At 37.3% G+C, this 24,221-nt stretch overlaps 1 protein-coding gene across 4 annotated transcripts; it reads left to right on the forward strand.

Annotated features, from left to right (window-relative positions):
• Positions 1-254: 254 nt before the first annotated feature.
• LOC140929069 (6-phosphofructo-2-kinase/fructose-2,6-bisphosphatase 1-like) lies at positions 255-24,041 on the forward strand. Of its 4 annotated transcripts, XR_012164686.1 has the most exons (21): positions 255-448; positions 4,514-4,585; positions 6,971-7,111; positions 7,609-7,705; positions 8,294-8,357; positions 9,242-9,316; positions 10,318-10,374; positions 11,562-11,773; positions 13,108-13,169; positions 13,961-14,034; positions 14,131-14,202; positions 15,182-15,235; positions 16,765-16,860; positions 17,574-17,678; positions 18,036-18,077; positions 18,357-18,398; positions 19,057-19,102; positions 19,963-20,025; positions 20,819-20,886; positions 21,423-21,543; positions 21,596-21,614. XR_012164686.1 is itself a non-coding variant. In XM_073378907.1 (20 exons), exons 1-19 carry the CDS (start codon positions 262-264, stop codon positions 20,884-20,886), a joined length of 1,629 nt encoding a protein of 542 aa, XP_073235008.1. In that variant the 5' UTR covers positions 255-261; the 3' UTR covers positions 21,423-24,041. The 4 variants fall into 4 exon arrangements, 3 of the variants coding, with proteins under 3 accessions (XP_073235008.1, XP_073235009.1, XP_073235010.1); XM_073378907.1 differs by having other exon boundaries at positions 21,423-24,041; XM_073378909.1 differs by lacking the exon at positions 255-448 and adding an exon at positions 3,676-4,010 and having other exon boundaries at positions 21,423-24,041.
• The last annotated feature ends 180 nt before the right edge of the window (positions 24,042-24,221 follow it).

The following is a 24,221-nucleotide window of genomic DNA, read 5'->3' on the forward strand; positions in this document are numbered from 1 at the left end:
AGAGCCCATGAGGGCTCGAGGAATAATCGTTATGATGATGTTGATGATGACTGAAAAGGTATCCCTTTTGGGCGGAGCTTCCCCGTATAAGCCATTATAGAGAGTCCCCTCCCCGCCTCCCCACCTCGGGCGCAGGCGTTTCTTCCCATCTCTGCATGACACCGACCCCTTCACCGACCCACCACAAACAGAGGCATTTTTTGCTTTAGCCGCTCTTCTCAAGACCGCGAAGACCTGGGGATTAGGTAGATGTTATCAAAGATGGCGGACGTCGATGATATGAAACCTCCATTTTCACTTCATTCTGTAAGCGTAGATTCAGAACTTGATGATCATGATATGGACTTGTTAGCTGACCACGAAGATAGGGAACATAAAAATCAAGAAGTTTTTGTTTTAAGGGAGAAGAAGGGCGTCATTTATCCCTCGGATTATAAGTACAGAGTAGGTGAGTCAGGATGTTTGTGCTGTTTTCTCGCTTTCGTTTCATAAGCGCGCGTGATTGACATAGATTTAACCCTTGTGGCATGTGCTTTAAGGGATTTTGTTTATAAGAGAAAAGACAATTAAACGAGGTTGATTTCTCAAAGTGAGCTAAAATAGTAAAGCTCAAGTTTTTAAAGTAAATCCTGATGCATAATCATTTTCTAGGTCTGGATTAGATTCCTAATAAGTTAAAGTGTAACGAGAAAAGTTGATAAATATAGTGTTGTAATAGAAATCATATCAGCTGCATGGGGATCTTCAGAGTGGTTCTGATGTAAACTGACATTTGAGGGAGGCAGCATGGCCTGTGGTCCAGAGTGCTGGACCTTGTAATGATTCAGGAGGCCCCGAGTTGAAGTCCTGCACTGACCACTAGCTGGATTTGTTCTTGGTAGTCCAGAGCTCAAATCATTGCATTGCCATGCTTGTAAAATAGCCAACTGGTTCGCCTCCTACCTGTTGGAATTTTTAACTATGTAATGTTATGTTCCATTTTAGGTATTAGACCTGCTTTAAAGTCAAAAATTGATGATGCTTATAAAATCACTTATTTGAAATGTGCTCTTAACACGAATGCAAACTCCAAAAATGAAGCATTTTCGTTCATTAGCAGGTGAGAAAATTAAGGCCGAAATTGGTATCTAAGAGTGCTATTTTGGGAAATTAATTAATCTGACGTGATGGTTCCCTTTGTTGACAGAACTGTTACAATTTTCACAACCAGACACATGATATTGCGCTATAAGTTTGAAGTAAACTAGGTTGAATTATTGCAAAATTTGCTTACATTCTGCTTTCCCAAATAAAGTACGATTGTTTTGATCTTTCTTAATCATTATGGCTCCAAAAAGCTTTCTAGAGACATATTGGATATATGATCCTTACAAGGTTGGTGACAGATAAGGCCCCTGTTAAATGACGTATTATTCAAATTAATTAAGGCTAAAACATTGTTTATGATGCCATACTGAGAGCACATTATGAAACAAGTTCAGACAAAGATTTTTGCATTTTCTTGCCACGTTCCATGCTACAATTGGGTTAGGAACAGAGGTTTTCTTGTAAAAATTCAAGATGGCAACAAAGAAAACAGCGTAGTGGGGAATTTTGCGGCTGTGTTAGAGTGCACTGAAAACAAATTGATGTAAAAATATAAGGATGTATAATACCGCACTGAAACTTAAAATAAATAATGCTAAGGAAAAATGTCTTAGATTCCTGGCAGTAAGGGAGCATTTTGGAATTTTTGGCAACTGCCTGAAGTTCCATAGCATTGCAAAAAAAATCCCACCTCTATATCTCCAGGAACAATTGACAAACAATGCCGGGAATTTAAAGGTAAATTAACAATCTAAGTATAAATCAGTTCCAATTTCTTTTTATTCCTAGTTTTTGAGGGAAAGCTGGAAAAAAATGCAATTCTTGATTTTTTGAGCCTGCAATATAAATCAGGAATCACACCTTAGGTGTGAAAATTGACACCTCTGATATCAATTTTTCTGAAAGCTGAGGTCACACTTGATAGACTTGTGTAATTTTTATTTTGGAAAATTCTTTATTATTTGAGGAATAAATTTTTGAAATGAACAGGTTTTTAGCAGATCTAATACCTTAAATTATTTGTTTCATTATCCCTGAAAGCTCTGTGCAATATAAGGGAAGAGGATAATTAACGTATTAGTTACTTGAAGTATTGCAGAGCTTCGCGAAGCAGAGGCCAAGAGCCAGAAGTAAGAAGAAAGGGAAATAAGCCAATAGGGAAAGGAAAATATCCATTCATTATAAAAACATACCAAAGAAATAAGGAAACAAAACATTGTTTTATTATTAATTTTTTAATCTAGAATTAAGCTCCACTGGTTTTGCTCTTGAAATTTTTTTGTTGTTGTAACTCTGAAACTACAGCTAACTCGTGTTTTGCAAACAGCTCACTATTTCAGACATGCCAATAGTACGATCAGCAGCTAAATCTCTAGTGGGAAAAAAATCAACAAGTTTGACTGCATCGTGCTGCGTGTATTGCAACCTTTGAAAGGATTTTGGGTTTTTCTGTTCTGTCAATCATTTGAGTGAGGGTGGGGTTAATGCAATCACAATGTAATGTGCTCACCCAATTTTACTGAGAATGACTCTAGACTGCTTAAGAATAGGGAAGGAAATTGGTATGAAGAGTGGATTTTTGTCAAAGGAAGGAGGCAGATGTTGCTTTATTCTTGCAACTGACAAGAACAAGAAAGGTCAGAAAAGTCTGCGAAGCAAATTATTGCCCAAAACAGGTCGCTCACAAGCAACGAACCTTGAAACATGAAATTAACAAAACAGATCAAAACCCAGCAATCACAAAGCACAAACCAGGACCTTTTGAATTCGTGCAAGTAAACGTATGTTTCCTGAGAGGTCCGATATGATTGATGGAACAGAAAAGCCACAAATTCCTTCGAATTTTGCAAAACGCACAGCACGATACAACGAATTTCATGTAATTCCTCTGATTATAAACTTGCTACATGTAGGTAGGGCACTTTCCAAAAATCAGAACTGGGTGGCTATACTAGTCATTTTGAAAATAATAAAGGGTTTTTTGAACGTTTTAGGTTAGAAAGGGAACCAAATTCTTGCAATACATGTTATAAAAAACTTTTTCTTTTTAACTATTGAGACTTACACATACTACCAGCGAGAAGATTATTTTTTTAAACCCTAAGAACATTATATTCAATCTATAGAATGATAATTTTTTTTATATCATTGTGGAGACTATTTTAGGGGGGTATTTTAATATACAATATGTATTTAGAATTTATATACACACTGTGCTTATGTACAAATTGGAATACGTGCACAATAATGATGTCATGTGTGATATCATTATATTATATATTATTTTTCTTATCATACCTCTAAATTATACATGTACATTAAAGATAACTGCTTTTCCTGCTCATCTATGTTTTCATAATGTATAAATATTCAAATTTATTTAATTTACTTACTCAATATTTTGTTAAATATGATGAGCTAGCAAAAATGGAACTTTTGAATTTTCAAAAATTTCCAGGCCAAACATTACATTTGTAGAAATCATTTTGCAATCTGTTCTTTAATACACTGTGGTCTTTAATGCCTCATGCATGTTTACTGAACTTTGTGTACTTTAAACTTAACATGTACCTTGAACCCTTTTGGTAAGCAAGTCTCATGAGTTAAGTTTGAGATGGCCAAACTCTGGATACAATGCAAGATGGTTGTAGATCCTTGTGCTGCTATCTGTAGAACTTATAACTGGATACTCCCAAAGATCTAGATTTCTGTAGTACTGGGATTGAATGACCAGTCATCATGTACTGCTTTTTCCTTGAATGAATCTTGTTCATGGTCTTCCCTGTTTGACATTGCAGACTTTGCCCTATGACAGTGAATCTATTATGTCTGATACACTGACACTGTCTTGTTCGGTCGGGTTCAACTGGGTAATTTAGCAAAAGTTTCAAACCAGTATAAACATGCCTAGTATAAGAGTATTGGTAAGCTTGTTATGTTTGTTGAATCACTCAATTTGAGTTTTAGTCTTGTATATTGAGTTACAGCTTTAGGTCAAGGAAATACTCTGTTTCTAAGAGTACCAATCCTGATATTGGTTGTAATTTTTATGCATCATGTATTTTTGTAAGCACTTTGTTGATCAATTTCACCATAATGTTGAGTGTACTGCTGACAAGGAAAGTTTTGCAGTTTGATTAAATGACTGACAAATTGTATAATAAAATATTAGGGCACAGAGTTTACAAAACATGGAACCAGAGTACATGGTAAAGCAGATCAAAAAGTATTTGGCATCAATTGTTCAACAACTTTTGTTAGGATAATTATAAATGCATTTTAACATACATGAATGAAGATGCAAATTTGCATTGAAAACACACCCCCTATTTAAGCAATTGATAATATTCATGTATCCTAGGCTTCATGACTGAAATGTTAGTTTATAGGTTTACAGTCAAGGAAAGAATATTGCTCTACATTACAGATTTCATCAGCTTCAGCTTAGCTTGCTTCAGTATGGAGACATTCACCCATGATGTGGTTTACCCTAACGAAGGTTGGGTATATAGTTGAATTATAATGATAATGTTAATGTCCATTCTATGTTTTACATGTCTAACTAATGAATGATAGTGAATTAAGATTTAAAAAAATGATTGTCTATGAGGTGCTGAGATAAATGACACTGCCAAACAGTGCAATTTCAGTAAAGGGTGAAGAATATAAAATCATTTCTATTCTATTGCTATTCTTTGGTTTGCAGAAATTTTTTTTGTGTTTTTGTGTCTTTATGTCTTTCTTGATTTGCTTGTATTTTGCTACATTATTGTCCGGGTTCTGTGATCAGGTTTTGTTTTGAGAATTTTACCCTAAAATTGGATGATACTGAAGAACCAGATTTTATACATTTATACAAATACATGTAGATACAGCTGTAGGTCATGCAACTTTGTAATCTTTTACTATTACTGAGATCATTGTGTTGTTGTATAAATATATAGTTTTTCTGTACAATTTATTCTTAGATGCAGTGAATTGTGAGCAAATTTGAATAATGTAGTAAGATTTGTCAAGTGTGAATTTTAAAGGTCTCCCCAGTCTTACAGTGATGCTCTTTACATGTACAGCTGTAGTTAATATTACAATAGATGGAGATCAAGAAATACTATCATATAATACAAGTATAATCAGGAAGTACAGTAAAGAGAGAGAGAGAGAGTGAAGAATTTAAAAAAATATATGCAAATTAGCATAAACTTTGTAACACATTGCAGTGAATTTACTTTTAAGAGAATTGTCTGTACAGTTGTATGACGATGTTTTATGTTTGTGCTGCTACAAGTTTCCTGGTTAAGTGTTCACTGTACTAGCCAGTGCTTGCATTTCATTTTGATATTTTCACTTGATATCATTTTTCTTGGCATCTTAAATAGAATGATATTTTTTTGTTGCCCGAGGTTTGCTTTAAAGCCTTTAAATTTCATGATCATTAATATTTGTTAATTCTTTTTGCTGCTTTACTTCCTCTCATTATTAGGATATACATTCATGAGTGATACGTTAATTTTGTAGTTTATGTTTGAAAACTTTGTTTTGTCATTCAAATTAAATGTGCCAGCCACTGAAAAAAAGAACTCCTTTTTATAAGAGAGAGCTAATAAGCCTCTCATTGGCACATTTACATGTGTATATCAATACATGTAGGTGACACAGGACTAGTTTAGGGAGTTTGACTAATAGAGATCAATGAATTTTATGTAGGCAGTTCCTCAGCTCTGGCTTGTTAGTTACATTTTGAGTTGTATCGATCTTCATGCATTGCCTTGATAATATTATTACTATACAATGAAGGCGATGTTCATACCTGATCATCATTGGGTCGAAGGTGTAAGATAGTGAATACTTCTTTTTAGAAAATATTTTTTTCTGTTCAGGAAATGCAAAAAAAACAAACAACAAACAAAGTATAGTGGCATACATGTATTTATTTGATTAAAGAGTCAGTGTTATGCACATGCGTGAGCGTCATCTGTTTTTTCTTCAAAAGACAATAGAACTGTCATGTTGACTTGACAAGATTTCGTTCCGGACCACACCACGACGAAGATTTGTTGTTTACATTCTCAAGTATATTTTAGTCTTTCAAAGAAGTCTTGTGTCTTATTTAAAAATTTTGCTCGTGGCACAAAGACATCTTGCGATTTTGTTGCTAGCTCGGCCACCTTGCTCCCTAAAAAGCTTGTTCCACTCGGTTTACAGCTTTTTGGCTGTCAGACTCGTGTAAGAGGTCAATTTGTGGCAAGTCCAAGTCCAGCAATACTTGCTTGCGTTCTAGCTTCAAAAGTTTAAATAAAAATGCATCCGCAACGTGAAGAAGCATGGTAAAGCTCAGTCAAACATTATATCATTGCACTCGTTTCCCTAAACACCGAGTGCCTGTTCTTTGATTTGTCGGCCGTAAGGAGATTTAATTTTAAGTTTACTAACATGTCGTTGCCACACATCGTGTTTCATGAAGCTTCCACAAGATCTCCTCAGTCACATTCATGTCTCACTGGTTTGTTTCTTAGTAGTATCGAACTTGGCCAAGGGCAATGCAAATGGATTTTTCAAGGTTCTCTTGCACTCCTCGCATCTTTTGAATTTGCGACATCCTGTCAGAAAATCAAAGTTTGGTACATGCGCAGTAACAGGATACTGTTCCTTCCGTTGCAAAATCAAATTACTGTTTGCTATTAAAAAAAACTGTGAAAATTTAATATACACCCAGCCTCGAATAAGCGCCACTCTCAGGGTCCAAAAATTTAATTTTTTTAGCACCTAGGGCACTTAATTGAATAAAATACCATACTAGTCATTACATACAAAAACTGTGTGCACACAGTTTTAGCCAGTATTAAGTGGTTTGATAGCTGATGTTTTCATCCTCCTTTATCTATAGACACTTGCTATCCTGGATACTATCCTCGCTTTGTCAATGCACCAACAGTCATCACATTGGTTGGGCTGCCAGCAAGAGGCAAGACATATATGGCAAAAAAACTGGGCCGTTACCTCAACTGGATAGGCATCAAAACAAAAGGTAAGTTAAACTCCACAAACGCCTTATTCACTGACACATTTCAGAACAGTAGCCCTGTAGGGGTGAATGGGTGTGTACATGTAAATTAGGTACCTTAAGATCTGACAACTATGATGGCGGCAAGAATGTCAAAAAAGCAATAGGTTTGATTAGCAAAACAGCAACTCTGCACGTGCATTACACTTTTTTGTACATTTCTTTGCCCTCTCTGCACGACTACAACATGAAAATTAATGCCTAAATGGAGGATGTAAACAAGCCAGAACAAAATTTTTTTTTTCTTCCTGAACTTGGCTATAGTTCTTGGGAATTCAACTTCTGAGTTCACCTTTGTTTGACAAAGTGTTTAAGATTGAATAATCACGATAAAGATTTAAAAAACCCAAAATCACTTTTAAATGGATGTTTTCAGACTGCCGTTGCTGTTCACAAATCTAAGGTCCCTATTGTTTGGAAATAGCTCTACCTAACCTGATTCCTTTTCCTTTGTTTTGTAGTTTTTAATGCTGGAGAGTACCGCAGAAAATTCGTTGGGCCTGATAAACTGCATGATTTTTTCAGAGTGGAAAACACTGAAGCCTATAAAATAAGAGAGTAAGTAACCTGTCCAACTGAAATGCAGTTAAATGTGTTTCTCTCATGGGGCTCTTTTGTGGTCAGTAAATATTAACTAGTTATGTCAACTACATCTAATTTATTGTAAAAAAAAAGTTGTTCAAAGTGATTATTATTGTTCAGAATTGATATTTTAAATGTGGTGAAATGAAATGTATTACAGTTAACAACTAGTAGCTCAGGTGTCAGTCAGCGGTCAGCGCGGTCAGCCTTGCTTGCATCATCTCCATGTACTTAGTACAGCGTTTCCTGGCAGCCACTCTCTTTGTTTAGCCTTTGGATCATTCTTTTACCCCACTCCCTCTCCCGATTTATTTTTTCTACTGATAAATCAGTGTGACAGGTGCCTTGTTCTGTTGGCGTGGGAGCTCATGGCTGGAGGGCGTGGGTTTACCAGCCACGGGGGCATACATGTAACTCTGTCTAAGGGCTGGCTTTGCCAAAAGTGGAAGCCCCTAGGCGTCCCGGGCACCTCCCTCAACTAAGGGACACAGTTGTTAATATTTAGCAGGCATTGTAATCGTAATACTTGTATTTTCATTGTTGTTTTTTTTGGTATTTATACAGGAAGTGTGCCTTGGCCTGCTTGGAAGATGTCAGTAAGTTCTTAACTCGAGGAGGACAAGTTGCTGTAAGTTGAAGATTGTGGTAAAATCATATTGGGAGTTTTTGGAAATAGACTTCAGGCATTTTTTGGCTCCTGAAAATTACCACTTTTCAGAGCTTTGTGAACCCTTAGGACATCTACATGTACATATGTAAGAAGATACTAACAGGGCTGTTGCTAAGATTTCAGTTAAGTTGCTGATACAGGGGCGGATCTGGGATTTTTTTTAGGAGGGGGTGCACTCGTCTCTTGCTCTACTTCAACACCAATAAACCATATAGTTTTTTTTTGCAGAATACCAGTTGTATTAGATAACTGCAGGTCATCTCGGGGGCGGGGGGGGGGGGGGTGCGCACCCCTGCACCCTCCCCCTAGATCCGCCCCTGTGATATAATATGGGATTTAGAGTTAAGGCAGGGAGTCACTTTAGCGGCTAAGACTTGTCGGAATTTGGTTCTATTTTCCCCTTGTTTGCTATGAAAGAAGCTCATGATCAGAGTAGCCAGGGACATTGTACATTGTACTTTTTTCAAGGCTTTAATATAATATAATTAATTTAATGTTGCTGTGGAAGATTTTAAGAGCTTCAGGGAAAAACAGTAGTGTCACGTCAGTGCCATCCCAAAGCTGTGTCAGTATAAAAAGTAAAATATGAAGAAAATGCCGTGGTTTTTATGGCACTTTTGTTCATAATATTTTCTCTTTGTAATGAACAATATTTTCCTTGAATTAATTTTCAAGTCACATGTAGCTCAATAAAGTTTTTTCTGTTAACATTGAACCAAGGATAAAATAGTAATCATTTTCTTCAACAACCCAACATATCATACTTGTAGTTTTACTTCTTTATGATCTGATTTTTATGTGTACGTGAATTGTGTTATTATTGTTATTATTTTTTTGTACAGATATTTGATGCCACAAACATAACAATGGAAAGAAGGGGGCTCATCTTGGAATTCTGTACAAACCGAGGATTCAAGGTACAATGTACCAGTACTATTAGCAGCATTACAAAATATTAGTTAATACTGAGAAACTAAGAAACACATCGGGGGCAAAATCATTGCATAATAATATTATGAATTTATTAGCAACATGAATGAATTAAGTTCATGTGAAGTACAGGTTCTGAATCAATTTAAAGTGGGGGTGGGTCTGGAATGATACAATGCATAAATTTTTGGTAATGTATTTGACTGTCATTTGCATTTTTGCCCTATTGAATTAAGTTCACCTGGAAGAAAGATTGGCATCTGAATCAATTCAGCCAGCCTAAAATAATTTTGTTTGACCTCAATTCAAATAATTTTGATTTGGCCTATTTTGAAGTGCGGCTTTAGAACTGGGTCTCATTCAGATGATGACTATTTTATGCTTCTGGCATAAAAATAGACTGTGAGATCGAGCAGTCTCCTATTTTTCTTTTGAGTCACAATAGATCAACAGGGTGCTTGAGGTGTGAGCGGCAAAGCTGTAAGGAATATGAGAGTGAAAGCCATGTGAAAGCCTAAGCTAAGAAAAAATAAGAGTTGTCCTTTTTCGTGTCTGCATAATTTTACTTTTTCTTTTGCCATACATGGCTCTGAGGAAAGGAGAACTACCATTCGTGGTTACATTCGCCTTTAATAGTGAACCAAATGATTCCTAATCTCAGTTTGTTTTTTCTTGGCAACTAGATAGGAAAACGTTGTCCTCAGGGAGCCTTAGATTGTTTAAATATTGTTACTGTACAAGTACATATGAATTTGGCGCTGTCGTGTGAGAAGCCACGACCAAAAATGACAACTTTTAAATCTTTTACTGTACTTTTTTAAATACTAGTAAGTACTGCTAGTACTTATATTCTGTTTCTCAAAGTATTTTGTGCAATTAATATTTTAATATACCTTTTGTGAAGTTTGTGAAGGTTAATTATTGTCGGCTATGTTGTTATCATGAAGACATTTTGCAAATTCTCTGAAAACTGGAATTCTTCCTTTAGGTGTTTTTTATGGAATCCATGTGCACTGATCCAGATATTGTGGCTGCCAACATCAAGGTACACTGTAACATCTGTTCATTTGTACTTAAACAACCTGAGATCAGGCTCAATTTAAGCAGCTCCTGCACTCTGAGCAGTCCTGCAAATATAATTTTTTGGGTCAATCAAATCAAATCAGAAGAATTGTGGACACATTATGTGGCTTTTTTATTACTTTAATTGCAGCAAATTTTCAGCTAATAAAATAAAACTCTTAAGTACTTTGACATATTAAATATAAAAAAAAAAAAAAAAAAAAAAGTTAAGTGTTTTGATTTGAATGATAGTCGTCATGACCGACTGCTGGTCGGATTTCAACAGACATACATGTAGACTATAATTTTAGCAGGACATTGGCCGATGATTGATGGCTATTTGCAGCTCTGCCTCGTTAACACTCTCTTTTGAGGTCTTGCCTGCTGAAATTTCATTTAAAATCAAGCCAGACGAACTTAGAGCGTGGTCTCGGTTTAGATCTGTATAACTACATGTATGGCTTTAGTGGTTGCAAGAATAATTATTGCAACTCAGTGTTGAAGGAAGTCAAGATAAAAAATGAAAGAAAGGTTGATTGAAATATTGTTTTGTTGTGAGTTCAGTTATGAAAGAAGTACAAGAAGATGTTTTTAAAACGTTTAATTAAATTAGCTTGACTGGTACTAACCAGGGTACAGACCTCTAAAAAAAAGGACTTTGATCAAGCATCCCTCAAATTTTGCCTGTTTGTGGCACTTGCATGATTTTTAGTTACAATAGACTTGCCTGAGAGCATGTGATTATGAAAAGCTACTTGCATGGATGAATAGTCTGCTTTTCCCATACTACTAGAAGGAATATTTTCGAACCGTGGGTGTAAATTATACAAAACAACCCATACATTACTGTACTTACCTTGTGTCACAGAGAAGCTTGCAACTAAACTTGTTCAAACTTGAATGTATATGAATGTCCACACTTAAATATGAATATTTTTAATGTTGTGTTTTTTTTGTCTGTTGATCTAATTGATGTAACACACCATCATTAATCATTCATATTAATTTCCTTTCTCTCTTTCATTCTACTTTTGCTGCTTCCATGTTACCTTTCTCACTATTTGTTCATTGACAGTTGCACGTTACTCAAGTCAATAAGAGTTTGCTAATTATTTTTGTCTTTAAAGTTGTCAATATTGACTTGCTTGATAAACTGATTTGAAATCTCAGGTAATGGGCCATGAATTTTTTACCAAGGAGGAGCTTAAGTCATGGCAATCTTGGATGGACTCGCCAGCAACCCCTCCTCTGTCCCCATCAGGAGTAAAGAAGTTCACCCCTGATTATGAGAACTTGGACAGAGACAAAGCCATTGAAGACTTCAGGGAACGCATAAAGCACTATGAAGATTCTTATGAAGAACTGTCCATTGAGAAGGAAGGGTTAGTTGGGTTTACAGTCATCTCGCCATCAAACCACTTCGCCACCAAGAAGTCTCTTCGCCACCAATGAATAGTTTGTTTACATAGTATTACTTATCTGGGATTTTTTACTTTTTCGTCAAGCCTATGCGAATTTGAAAAGTCGAGCCAAATACAAATCTGTCGATCCTTTATTGATGACCCTTGTGTCGAACTTTACTCCAAATGCTGAAAATAGGTTCAGTTAATGTAAAGTTTGACATTTACCTTCCACACAATCACTAACTCGCAGAAAGGTACACAACCACCTGTTATTTCTTTGAAATATGATTACGGAATCGCTTGGAAAAAATGTTTTTCAAGAACGTTCTTCATTTGTTGTGTATAGTTAGGACTTCTTAAGACAAGAAAGCTAAGTCCTTTTCTTGGTGGCGATTTCGTTGGTGGCGAGGTGACCGGATACAGAACTGTTAATTCTAAGCTAGCCTCTGAGCAAGTTATGAATTTCGAGCGGTGAGCGATGTGACCCGGGAGGAAACACGCTAGCAAACGGCAAAGCTCAAGTCTTCTTTCACTTGGTGTTTGTGCGTGACTTCTCATGATATCCCCTGAATGCTCTTAATCAATACTAACCCCCGGTTAGTAACGTCTGCAAAGCAGCGCTGATATCTCCTTGTTCTGGGCCCCTCAAGGGACTCAACAAATTACCGCAAATGCGTTTCGAATTTCCCTTCAACCTTATTGGCAAATCGACAATGGCATTTTAAACAGTCCAATCATGGAGTGTACACAGATGTGGGCCCAGAACAAGTATTTTTTCGGTACTGTTGAGGAGACGACCTTAGCCAGAAGTTTAGTTCCGTCTGTGGCGCAGGCTAGCTCGCAAGTTAATTCAAAGTGGCCAACTCAAACTCTTTGGTGCAAGAGCTATTCTTCAGTACTAGGCCATCAAAAGCAGTTACTGTGCTTCTTGTCCGAAAGACGTCAGTTTTGCTGTACAGCTTATAATGGACAAACTGTGAAAAGTGCACAGCTCTCTTTGAAGGCAACTTATTAAGCAGAAACCGCAGCAAGTCAGTATTTTTTCCTTGATTGATCGCTTCGCGACTCCTCATCAATCTTCCACTATTCACCTCCCCTTCGAGGGACAGTTCTATATTAACGACTAAAGTTAAAACTGTTTACTTTGTATTATTCTGAAGATGCTGTTTCTCATTCTGTTTGTAAACAATAAATAAATAAAGTATCAAATTTAACACTAGGACTCTCTAATACTCACGTACAAGCCAATTAATTTTGTTCAGCTATGCCGTGTTTTGTGTTGATTCCTGTGTTTTTGTTTTGTTACTTAACAGCAATCTTTCCTTTATCAAGATTACCAATGCTGGGGAACAATTTCTTGTGAACAACATTGACGGTATGGCTATACTACTTGACTTAAGAACACTGTATGTTTTTACCTCTTGGAATGGGCATATAATTATTCAGTCTTAAACTCCCGAAAGCTTTATGGTCCATTTTGTGCTGAAAAACGTTGTCTTGTTTTATGAGTCAGTACCGTAACAACTCGCGTTTAAGCCGCACTTTTTCCCTTAAGAATTTTACGCTAAAAATCGAGGGTATGAATTATCTGTGAGACAGTAAAACCGTGACCTTGAGAGGCGATTACGGAACATTGTTTTAAACCCTCTTATGGTAAATTTTCAACGATTTTTTTCAACTCGTGAATTAAGGAGTGCCTGGAAACACGGGGTAAGTGGCTTGCTGTAGGATAAACTCATTTAGCATTATACTAAAGCAGTCGATAGTGTTTTTCGTGAGCTCTGATTGGCTACTCTACCTCCGGATATCCAGTATTAGTAAACTAATCCAACTAGTGGTATATTCAGTATCATTGCTGCGTTCTGATTGGTTGAGCTACTACTAGGCTATATGTTATAGCCCACTAGTAGCGAAAAGCGTTGGCTTTGAAAACCAAAACAATGGCGGATTAATCGCGTTTTGGTAGCTAAAGTTGTTTTGTCTCGATATTTTTGACCAACCAGTTGGATTTCACTAATAGCAACAGTACTCAGTAGCTCAGAATATCTAAAATACTTTTTTCCCCAACTATTGAAAAGTCCCTGATTAATGTTCAGGTATTGTTTTGTATTGAGAATTGAAATCTACATTTGAGTTGACTAACTTTCATTCTCGTCTTTACTGCAGGTTATCTGCAGAGTAGAGCAGTGTACTTTTTGATGAACTCGCACAACAAGAAAAGATCAATATATCTTGCACGGGTATGTTGTGTGTGTGTTAAAATGATTACAATCGCTCTGGACTGTGTGGCGTTTGCAGTCATAAACTGAATCACTTTTTAACCCATTTAATTTAAGCATGGAGAGAGTGACTATAATGTGCAGAAAAGACTTGGTGGGAATTCAGATCTGACAGTTAGGGGAGAAGAGGTATGTATTTTTGCCCAGAGAGTAGATCGCTTACTTTCGTTTAACGACAATGATTACAGCGGCAACGAGAAGCCAAAACAACAGTGAGATTTCTTTGATAGGTTAGTCGTTGACAAAGAAAACTTTCTCCGGGACATTTTAATGGTTATGGATAAATCTGATCAAGTTTTTCCATGTCACTGCACGACCACGACCGCGACCACGATCACGACAAATACAAGAGAGCCACGACAGCGACGGCAACGAGAACACGTGCATCGCGCTTCTTTGTACATTTCTTTGCCGTCGTTGGACGACCACGACACGCAGCTTCGTAATTTCACGTTTCATGGAAGACGTTGGTCTCCTTCGCAGCCGCTCGGGCCGGAGTCATGGAGACTAGGAAAAACGTGAACTTAATCTTTTCCTGAACTTAGATACAGTGCTTTAGAATTCAACTCCAGAAAAAAAATTTAAAAACTGAACGAGATGGATATGAGTGACTAAGCTTGAAATTTCGCGGATTCGCTTTTTGAGTGACGTTTTCATCCACGTCGCTGTCGGGGTTACTTAAACTTCCTAGTAGAACGGAGAACGGAAAACTGGAAAATAATGCCGCTAACAAAACCTGACTAAAACTATAACCCTATCAGCAACGGGTGACATGTAATTACTTAGCACCACGTTATTCTCTGGGTACTATTTAGCTTTACCATCGAGCTAGAGGAGCTGACTCATGGGAGCCAGACCCATTTAACTGGGTTCGTTTGACAAACGCGCCAACAAGTCTCCACTACCGCTCAGTAGTAGGGCATCTGTCCCCTCATACTTTCGACCCGCCCATTGGGTGAAATTAGGTGTCTCTTTTCTGAGTCACCTGAGTCACTACTGAAAAAAAAGAAACATTCTCAGTAATTTGGATAATGTTTTATGTTATTATCATCGAAGCACGGTGACGAATTGGTTGCAATTGCTGACTGTATTCTCTGTCTTTCTGTAGTTTTCGTTTGCTTTGGCAAGATTTATTGAGGAGGAAAAAATTAAGGATTTAAAGGTAAGAAAACGAAATCCCAATAACGTCTGTTTACCTTTTTTTCGTGCTTACGTCTTTAAGGGGTACCTAAAATGGTTCGATAAAATGGTTCAATAAACGTTTGTAATGGCGTGAGATTCTGTGAAAACCAGATCTCTTAGATATTGGCCACTTTCACACTGCCCATAATTTACCTTGACCCCCCCACCGCTAACCCCCCCCCCCCCAACCCCACCGACCAAACCAATACATTTTGCGTACTCATTGTTTACTCTCTCTCTACTGGGTGTTGAAAACATTGCTTATGCCAAATTTTTTTGGGGAAGAAATCATCAATTATTGAATGCCGGTGAGTATGATATAAACAATTATGCAGATCGAGGAGGATGTTATCCAACCAACGCTGAAGGCCGAGGTGGATATCATCCCTCAATATCTGTATAATTCTTCACATCATTCGAAAGCCGAATTCAATAATTGTTTTATTATTCATTCAAGAGTTATCAACAAGCTTACAGACTGTACCTCCTCGCAGACTTTTTTCAACACATTGGTTTATTTCTCGGCGCGATATCAGGATATTAACAGATGTTTTTTCTTGCATATACTTCTGAGGAAGTTGATAACATTCATTGATCAAAATACTTTGCGTATTTTTGCATTTCTTCCGTTCAGTTATGAAGAAATGGCTGGGGGAATGAAGCCAATTAGAAACGGCAAAATATTTTGAGTGAATAATTAAGTGTATTCTGGGCCATCTGAAAGTGGCTGATAATACGGAAAACAGAAGTAGTTCATTTGACAGTTTGACACTGAGATATCTAATAAACAGATATGAAAATTCTTACTTTGTATTTATATGGCGGAAATTCAATTGCCATTTATTTCAAACCGTGTCTCTATGCCGGCTTGAAAATTTAGAACTGCTACAAAGAGCTACTCCATATTCTGTTCAACGGAACTGTAACTTCACTGATATTCTGAGCTGCTTTTTTCTTCTATATTGCCGCAAACTGTTGGCACTGATGTTGGGGACAGAGTTCGTTACTTGATTACCAAGGTAATCGTGTATTTGGCAGCCTAAGGGTGATTTTATTGGTCGATTTTATTGAGTACTAATTTCTATTTCTAAGCTCTATCTTTTGGCGTACTTAAGAAAGACTCTTGTTGAATCGAGTAAGATAATTTTGGGCATGCGCTGAGTGATGTTGGGATACAGTTTCGAACTCAGGCCTAATAACTGGGCGCTTGGTACAACAGGCTCAGTAGTGACCAGCGGTTTATCAATAATCGAATGCTCGCACTGAAAAGACAAGTCTGTCCAGAAGTTCGGGATGCCGTGTCTTCAGAGGCTTCATGAGATTTAGCCGTAGCCTCGTTTTCTCTTCCTCGATCGAAAGAAGACAAATGGCGGCTCGTTGGGTAACCTGTTAGTAGTCGTGCCTGTTTTTGAACCCCTGCCTGATATGTACAGCTGTATGACTCTGCAATCAGGCGCCTTACCAAGTGTTATATCTATGTAAAGAGGTCAAGATGTATGTGTTTTTTAGGTTTGGACAAGTCAGTTAAAGCGAGCAGTAGATACTGCACAGTTCCTTGAGGGGGTGACAGTTGAGAGATGGAAAGCGCTCAATGAAATGGATCATGTAAGTTACAATTGATATAGATTAACCTCTTCACCCCTAAACCAAGTTATTGCGAAGAGATTATTTATCGCTGTAACCGTCACGATGATATTTAGGTCAATTTTGTGCTGTAGTCATTACTTACAAAGTGCTTCTGTAAAGTTATGAAGAAATTATCATAATAAATTTCACCAGGGAGTACTTATGTCACTTATTTTTGGTGGTTTTTGCAGGCGTAGCATTAAAACGTTTTAAACATACTTCTTGTCATAATTATGATTGCGCCGAACAACATGAGTGCCCATTTTTGAGCTTCGTTTCAAAAGCATGTCGACTTGAAAGGCGCCCATATAATAGATCAGCGTATAATTTCAGTTTTATAGTTATATCAACACTAACCAAGCAAACAAGTTAAAAAGTGATCTGATTGGCCGATCATGATAAGGACTTTTAGCTCTGAAGCCTATTGATTACTTACACATTTTGGGAGAGGTGTTGCGGCATTTTTCGTTGAGACATTTTGTATAAATGGAAGCTACTCAGTTTGTAATCAGGGCTGTAGCATTTTATAGCTACAATGTATTTTCTATCTTCACAGTCTGCAACACTATAGTTGCTTCAAGTCTCCAGTCTAGTACATGTACTTGGAGTTCCGCGACGAGAAAATAAAGAGCCTATCGCCGGATACATTTTTGTCAAGTCTTATTTCGTTATATTCTTTTGTGTTCCATCAGGGCATCTACGATGGAATGACACTGGACGAAATAAAGCAAATGGATCCCGAGGAGCACAAGGTTTTAGAGGAACACCCCTTTAACTATAGATATCCCAGAGGAGAGGTAATATAGTCTCAGAAGAACGCAGTTTCTTTAAAAATCTCTTCGAAAGACCCTGTACACTGTAATCTAGTTACTACAATTGTCCCCTCCTTATATCATTCAGCAAAAAGTCGTGCTCATTTTAAGCAGCGTATTTTAAACTGACTTCGATTGGCCCCCGGGATTGTCTGGCTTTTTCAGTCTATTTGGGCGTTTGTGACGCGATGAGCTGTGCCCAGATGTGATTGTATTAGTTAATTTTCTTGATTCCTCAATATTTAGTGCATTGTTATTCTTTCTTTTTTAATATCATTAATTATCAAATAAGATTTAATGCATTGAACTATATATAGCATCATGTTTACTCTTTCTTTTCAGTCTTACAGCGATGTTTGTGCTCGTCTAGAACCAATCATTATGGTGAGTAACTTAGTTTAGTAACACTTTACATGGATTTGTTATATAGAGTCATTCTAAGAGCACTACTTTTCTAGGAGAATGTTCGTTCATGAACATCTTGCAAAATAATGATTGGCATTTTTTTGAGCTCTGTGAAGCTTACAATCTTGTGTAAGGCAAAGCACGTAAGTATTTTTGATGACCATTCTACTAACTGGACTTAAGAAAAACAATAAAAAAAAGTAGGCTAAAAGTTGTGTTGATTCCCAGCTCATTAAGCGAAATTCGTTTTGTTTCAAGGAATTGGAAAGACAATCTAACGTGTTGGTCATTTGTCACGAGGTAAGTGTGTACCTTGAATGACTGTTGTTGTAAATAACTTGTAAAAGTTTTATTAAATTGACCCCTGGCCAGACCAACACTAGGGTCTTTAACAACTTGGGAGAACATGCTACCTTTGTAATGTCATCTGCAAATGGTTCAACTTTCTAGTCTTATCGGATAAGGACAATTGTAGGTCGCGTCTCACAAGCCCCGTCTCATTTAATATCTGCGGGACGTTAATGAACCCACTCACTGTTCGTAAAGACTATCGCCACCAGAATGTGGTCGGTCTGGCTGCCAGAGGTCAGGCCTTTTTGCCTGGTACTGGAAACCTTACTCACACTTACTGACAGTACGGATTACTTTGATTTTTTATTATTAATGTTGTTGTTCAAAAATAGCGCAATGATTTTAATTTTTGCGGGCATTACCTCTTTTTGCTAAACCACTCCTACTAGTAAAATGAATAAAATAAATAAGTTATAAGTGCCTGGAAAACAGACATGTTATTTTTGAAAATGACGAACTGCTGTGTATTTTTGTTTTACCTCACTGCCTTATTTAACACTTGCACCTGGTTTTAAAACTCATTTCTTCCAAATTGTATTTTCCTCTGATTTACGCACTCTTTTAATTGTAATTTGATGAGAGCAAATAAACTACTGTCTTCCTGCAGGCCATCTTACAATGCCTTATGGCTTATTTCCTGGATCACAGTTCAGGTGAGTCGAGAGAACTGAAACTGCTGTGTGACAATAGTCTGTATTTCAGTGTTTTGCTTTATCTTTTCACCCTTAGAAAGACTTGTGAGCGACATGCCACAGTCACCCAAACATAGTCCTATCACATCTCTGCACAGGTGCACAGGCTAGGGTTACTTTTCGTTTCTTTTTTTTTTTCAGTTGCTTTATTGTTTTGTCAAAACCCTATTCTTATTATATGTAATATTTCAGTACTATAAGTCTGATCGGCTGGGTCCACAAACACCGTCTGAAAAGAATCTTGCTTGTGTATTTCCCGAGAATATCCATACCCATTGTTCTTCAAAGTATTAAAAACAGCAATAGAGTTCATGTTCTTGGGCATAAATGTGTTTTGGTCCCTTTTATTTTCAGAGCTCATTTTATCCCTCGCCCGCGAATATTAACTCTATTTTTTTACTGTAAACTTTACGCAGAAGGACCCAACGATGTGATTTGTAAATTTAGATGTTTAGGATGCTGGATACAGGTCTAATTTTGACTAAAAAGGTGTTTGCGGCTGGTGAAGTCCCTGTGTGTGAGAAACATGTATTACTATCTAAAACTTAAGACAGCATGATTCTAAGTAAATTTTCAAACAAAAGAAGACGGTCTTGATCATGCAGGTTGCGCAGTGGAATTCTACCACTCAATTTCATAGCAATTGTCAATATCTTATTTTTTGTATCATTTTCCAAAATTCCGAACCTTCTATAACGTTTTGAATATTTTTGTGAGTGTCGAACTGATTCCGTGCGTTGTTTTTCGTTTGTTAGCCGGAAGAAAGTGAAAGGAAATAGAATTTAATGACTCTTTTATTGCCGTTTTTCTCCCAATTTCAGGAGAGCTTCCTAATCTACGTATTCCATTTCACACGGTGTTCAAACTTACACCTATTGCTTATGGTAAGTATGTTGCCCATGGTGGTTTTATCTGCCCGGCATGGCGCAAAGAGCGAAACGCGCGCAAGGGAAGTACAACCGCGCTTCCTCAAAATCGTTTGGGTTTGTTCTCTTAAGAGTGGTTTCTACTTTTAGGGTGGAAGAATTTCGATATGACCCAGCTGGTTGATAACTTACAATATCATGGGTGACCAACTCCTCCTTACTTTTGGCGCGAAATTTCACCGTTATAATTTATATTTTACTTGTGTAATTACAAAATTGCTATGGCAACGTTCCGTATGTCTCAGTGCCAAGATGGCGTCAAGCTTTTAAAATGTCATGACTCAAGATGTCAGGGCATTAAAGACACTTTAGAAAAACACACGAAAGAGCACATCAAGAACGATTCTAACAGGTATTTTGTCCAGAAATTCAGAGAATCAAGAACTTAACCCGAAATTTATGCTTTAAACTTTCCAGTGCGTGGAGTTCTCGATAGAAAAAGCAACCAAATCCACGATTGCGAGCGTATTTTTTCACCCATGACATTAATAAAAGGCTCAGGAAAATATTAAAATTTAGGCAAAACGCAAGCGAATTTAGCCCCTAATTTCACGAGTATATCATTTGGTTACACATACAAATATTATGACAAATCCGAGGGGAAATCTATTTTTTCGCTTGTAAGTTACCTGGCGAGGAGTTTGCATTATTATCCGAGTCCGAGTGAACTGGGTTCTACTGTAGTCTTTCTCAGTTCTATTTGGTGAGACGATGCTATGCATTCATTCTACCTTTTTGTTCATATTTTCAGGCTGTAGAGTGGAAAGGTACCCGCTGTTTGTGAAAAAGAACTCACCAGGTTCAATTTCAGAACATTAAGTGAGTAGACTCTAGAAGTCATTGTCGCTTTTTACGTTTTCAAGAAAGAGCTGGCGTGCGAAATTGTTTTGTTTTGCAACAGGACGTGCACTAGAGGTTTCTGGGGAAAGGCGTGGGTTGAAAAAAGGTATGGAGAGGATGGAATTGCGTACTTACTAAAGGGTGGGGCTAAACAGACGGGGCACGGTATACAGCTGTTTAGAGAAAGGTTGTCGGAAAAAGGGCACGCGACAATCCCGAAAGGTATTGTGGGTGGTTTTGTCTGCACTGTTCTCCAAAGAAATTTGAAAGAATGGCACGCGAGGCCTCGGACATATGTTCGCATGTGCAAGTGGAAAGGAACAAGAGTAGGTTCGACAGCTACAGTCGTTAGAAACAGGGTATTGATCATATCCCTTAATACCTTTTGGGGTTGTCGTGTGCACATTTTTCCGACAACCGTTCTCGAAATAGCTGTATATTAATGATGGAGTTTGAGCAGTGGCAAAGTTTGTTGTGCTTCACCTTGTTACTAATAATTGTTGTCTCATTCTTAGGGTTCTTATGACTCGAGGGCGAAAATAAAGAAAATATGACTATGTCACTGTGGGAAGCACTAAACTCATGAAGAGGACAAACACATCCAAGTTAAAGATGTTACACCTCTTGTAAATTATATTTAGTCGAGTTCACGCTAGCACCAACGAACGCAAGTAATTAAGGTTAGGGCTTTACAATTGTTCGCTGATTTAGAATTATACATTGGTAGACGAAAAAACCCGCGACTAAAAACCTGCCTTTTTTCTAAGTTAGCCTAAACGGGTTCGTATATAAATGGTAATGAGCACAAATTTAGGCTATTTAGGTTCTTAAATATGTTCTTATTTTCTGAAGAAAAAAATACATTGAAGGTAAGAGTATTCATTGGTATATTCAGCTTATTCCTTATATAAAATCTGCATACCATTACATTGCAGTTGGAGTGATAAGGCACATATAGACTATATCTCCAAAGAGGTTTCTGAATGTTGACTTATCTTATTTGCCCAAGGTTACATAATTTTTTATTACGTGTTTAGAAAATAAGAACCTGTTTCAAATGTTAAACAAGTTCTTGTATAGAGGCGGGGACGTACCTGGCAAATTTAACCTAACAGGTTCTTATTCGCGGGATTTTACTGTAGACTTAATGTCAGGCCCCGAGAAAAACAGCTTGTTTTGTTTTCCCGAGGGTTCTGAACCGACTGTCCCGAAAATAATTTCCTAGACTTTCACTTCCACATCGAGAAAGAATAAAGAAAGAATCAAGACAATCTCGGTCCTTATAATAAAAGCTTTATAAGAACACAAGTATACCGTAAACTGTCGTTTATAATCCTCCCAATTATAGGCCCATCTACCTGTAAACAAAGAAGGACATCCGATTAAGGGCCCCCTCAAGTTGACCTGAAATAAATTCGATTTATGATGACGTTTTGAAGCTTAATTACAAACCAGTATGCAAAACGTATTTTGACTAGCATTGCTTTGGCTTATCTCGAATCGCTTTGTTTATTCCTGTTATAAACCCCTCTGTTTTTTAGCCTAAGGCTCCATGTTTATGCTGTTATGTTCATTCACAGATCACGAGAATAAAAAGTGGCGGTGTTTTTCCCGCCTTCTTTCACGCCTTGATCACATGCTGTGGTATCCCGAGCGCAGGGTGCAAAGAAAATCGGTTTTACATTTTGCCATTCGAGCAAGCTGTTTGTAGCATGTACTAAGCCCAAAAGCTATGTTAACTAACCTGTAAAAAAATTGACGAAGAGGATTGATTACAGTTCCTCTGCAATTTGAATCCCCTAAAAGAATTTCACTTGCCTATCGGGCAAGTTAAGAACAAAATTCACTAGCCTGGTAGTAAAGTCCACTAGCCCCGGGCTATCGGACACTACTTTCTTTGCACTCTGCGAGCGGGGTACAACGACTTGGATTTAGTCAAATCCACGTGATCAAGAATCAACCAAAAGTAATCCCTATTTAGTTGATTGAAAGTCTATGAATAAAGTGTATAACAATACTTACTTACCTCGGGACCTGACATAAGTTACATTAAGTGTATAATATACCTGTAAGTTATATTTAGTCGAGCTCAAGCTAATGTGAAAGCCTTTAACATTGTCCACCCATTTGGAATTGTCCATTATGGAACGTTATTTAGCTTTGGAGATTAATTCTCTTAGGTTATGGTCATACTTTACCGAATAGTATTTAGTGTCGACGCGAAAGGCTTTCCGCTAAAGTATGAACTTCTTTCCAGGGGCACCCAACGACCGAATGTTTCCAAATACACCAGAAGTGTCTCAGATGGTTTTCTCTATACTTTAGAAGCCTGTTTGGTTAATTTGGAGTTGTCTTTAAAAAACTATTTATCTGTTCGGATGTCTTAGGGGAACTTTGGTCGTCACGAAAGTTTTAGTTGGTTTTTTCGTCTCATTCGAAAGTGTTAGCTACCCTTATGAGTCCGGTCGAAAGTTCGAGGACATGAAGTACGTTTTTTCTTTATACCGAAAGTTTTAGGAGACCTTTTTAGAAATAATGTGTTAAAATTTGTTTAACATAACCTCCGAAAATCGTAGTTATGCTCAGGCTATTAGAAAACCTCCGAATATTTTAGACGAATGGAAGGGTTGTCCTGAAATTTTTAGCTTTTCTCAAGGTTTAGAAATTTCTAGTCAATATCTGCTCCTTCGAACAGTTATTTTACAGAAAAAATTCGCTAGGGGCCCCTGCCTTTCCGATATGTGACTCTCCACTTTAAAGATTAGCGCAGCGCAGCGCAGCTGTGTAACAGAAATCGCGCCGAAATCAAAGTTCTTATGTGTAAACAGAGGCCCTATCCGTTATGGTTTTCGTGCCGGTGCAAAAGCGATCCGGTATAGAATGAAGAAAGCCTTAGTCTGTGTAACCTCACTGAAGTTACAACCTTACCAATATACATCCGGTGTGTGCCGGGTAATCGTTCATTTTTTGGAGATCAAAGATGTAAATTTTATGTATGTTAACTATCTCTCGTTTATCTTCTTGTTCAAATGCTTAATGTAAGGTTATGGTATACATCCAGTGTGTTATATCGAAATAAATAAATAGATAAAATGAAGGAAAGAAAAGTATTAAATCTTCGTTTCTTTTGTCGAGTATTATTGAGCTTTTCTCATCCTGGTGTTGGGGAATTATAATGTTTCCAGTTTCTAGCTGGTATCGAGGCATTCTGGCCGCTATTTAGGATGCGAAATAGACCTTGTCACGGTTTTCGACGCCATCTTGACGAGTAGGCAAACGCGTGAGAAATTACAGTGTTTGTATGAGAATCTAAT

Source organism: Porites lutea, chromosome 2 (genome assembly GCF_958299795.1).
Source record: "Porites lutea chromosome 2, jaPorLute2.1, whole genome shotgun sequence".
NCBI lineage: Eukaryota > Metazoa > Cnidaria > Anthozoa > Scleractinia > Poritidae > Porites > Porites lutea.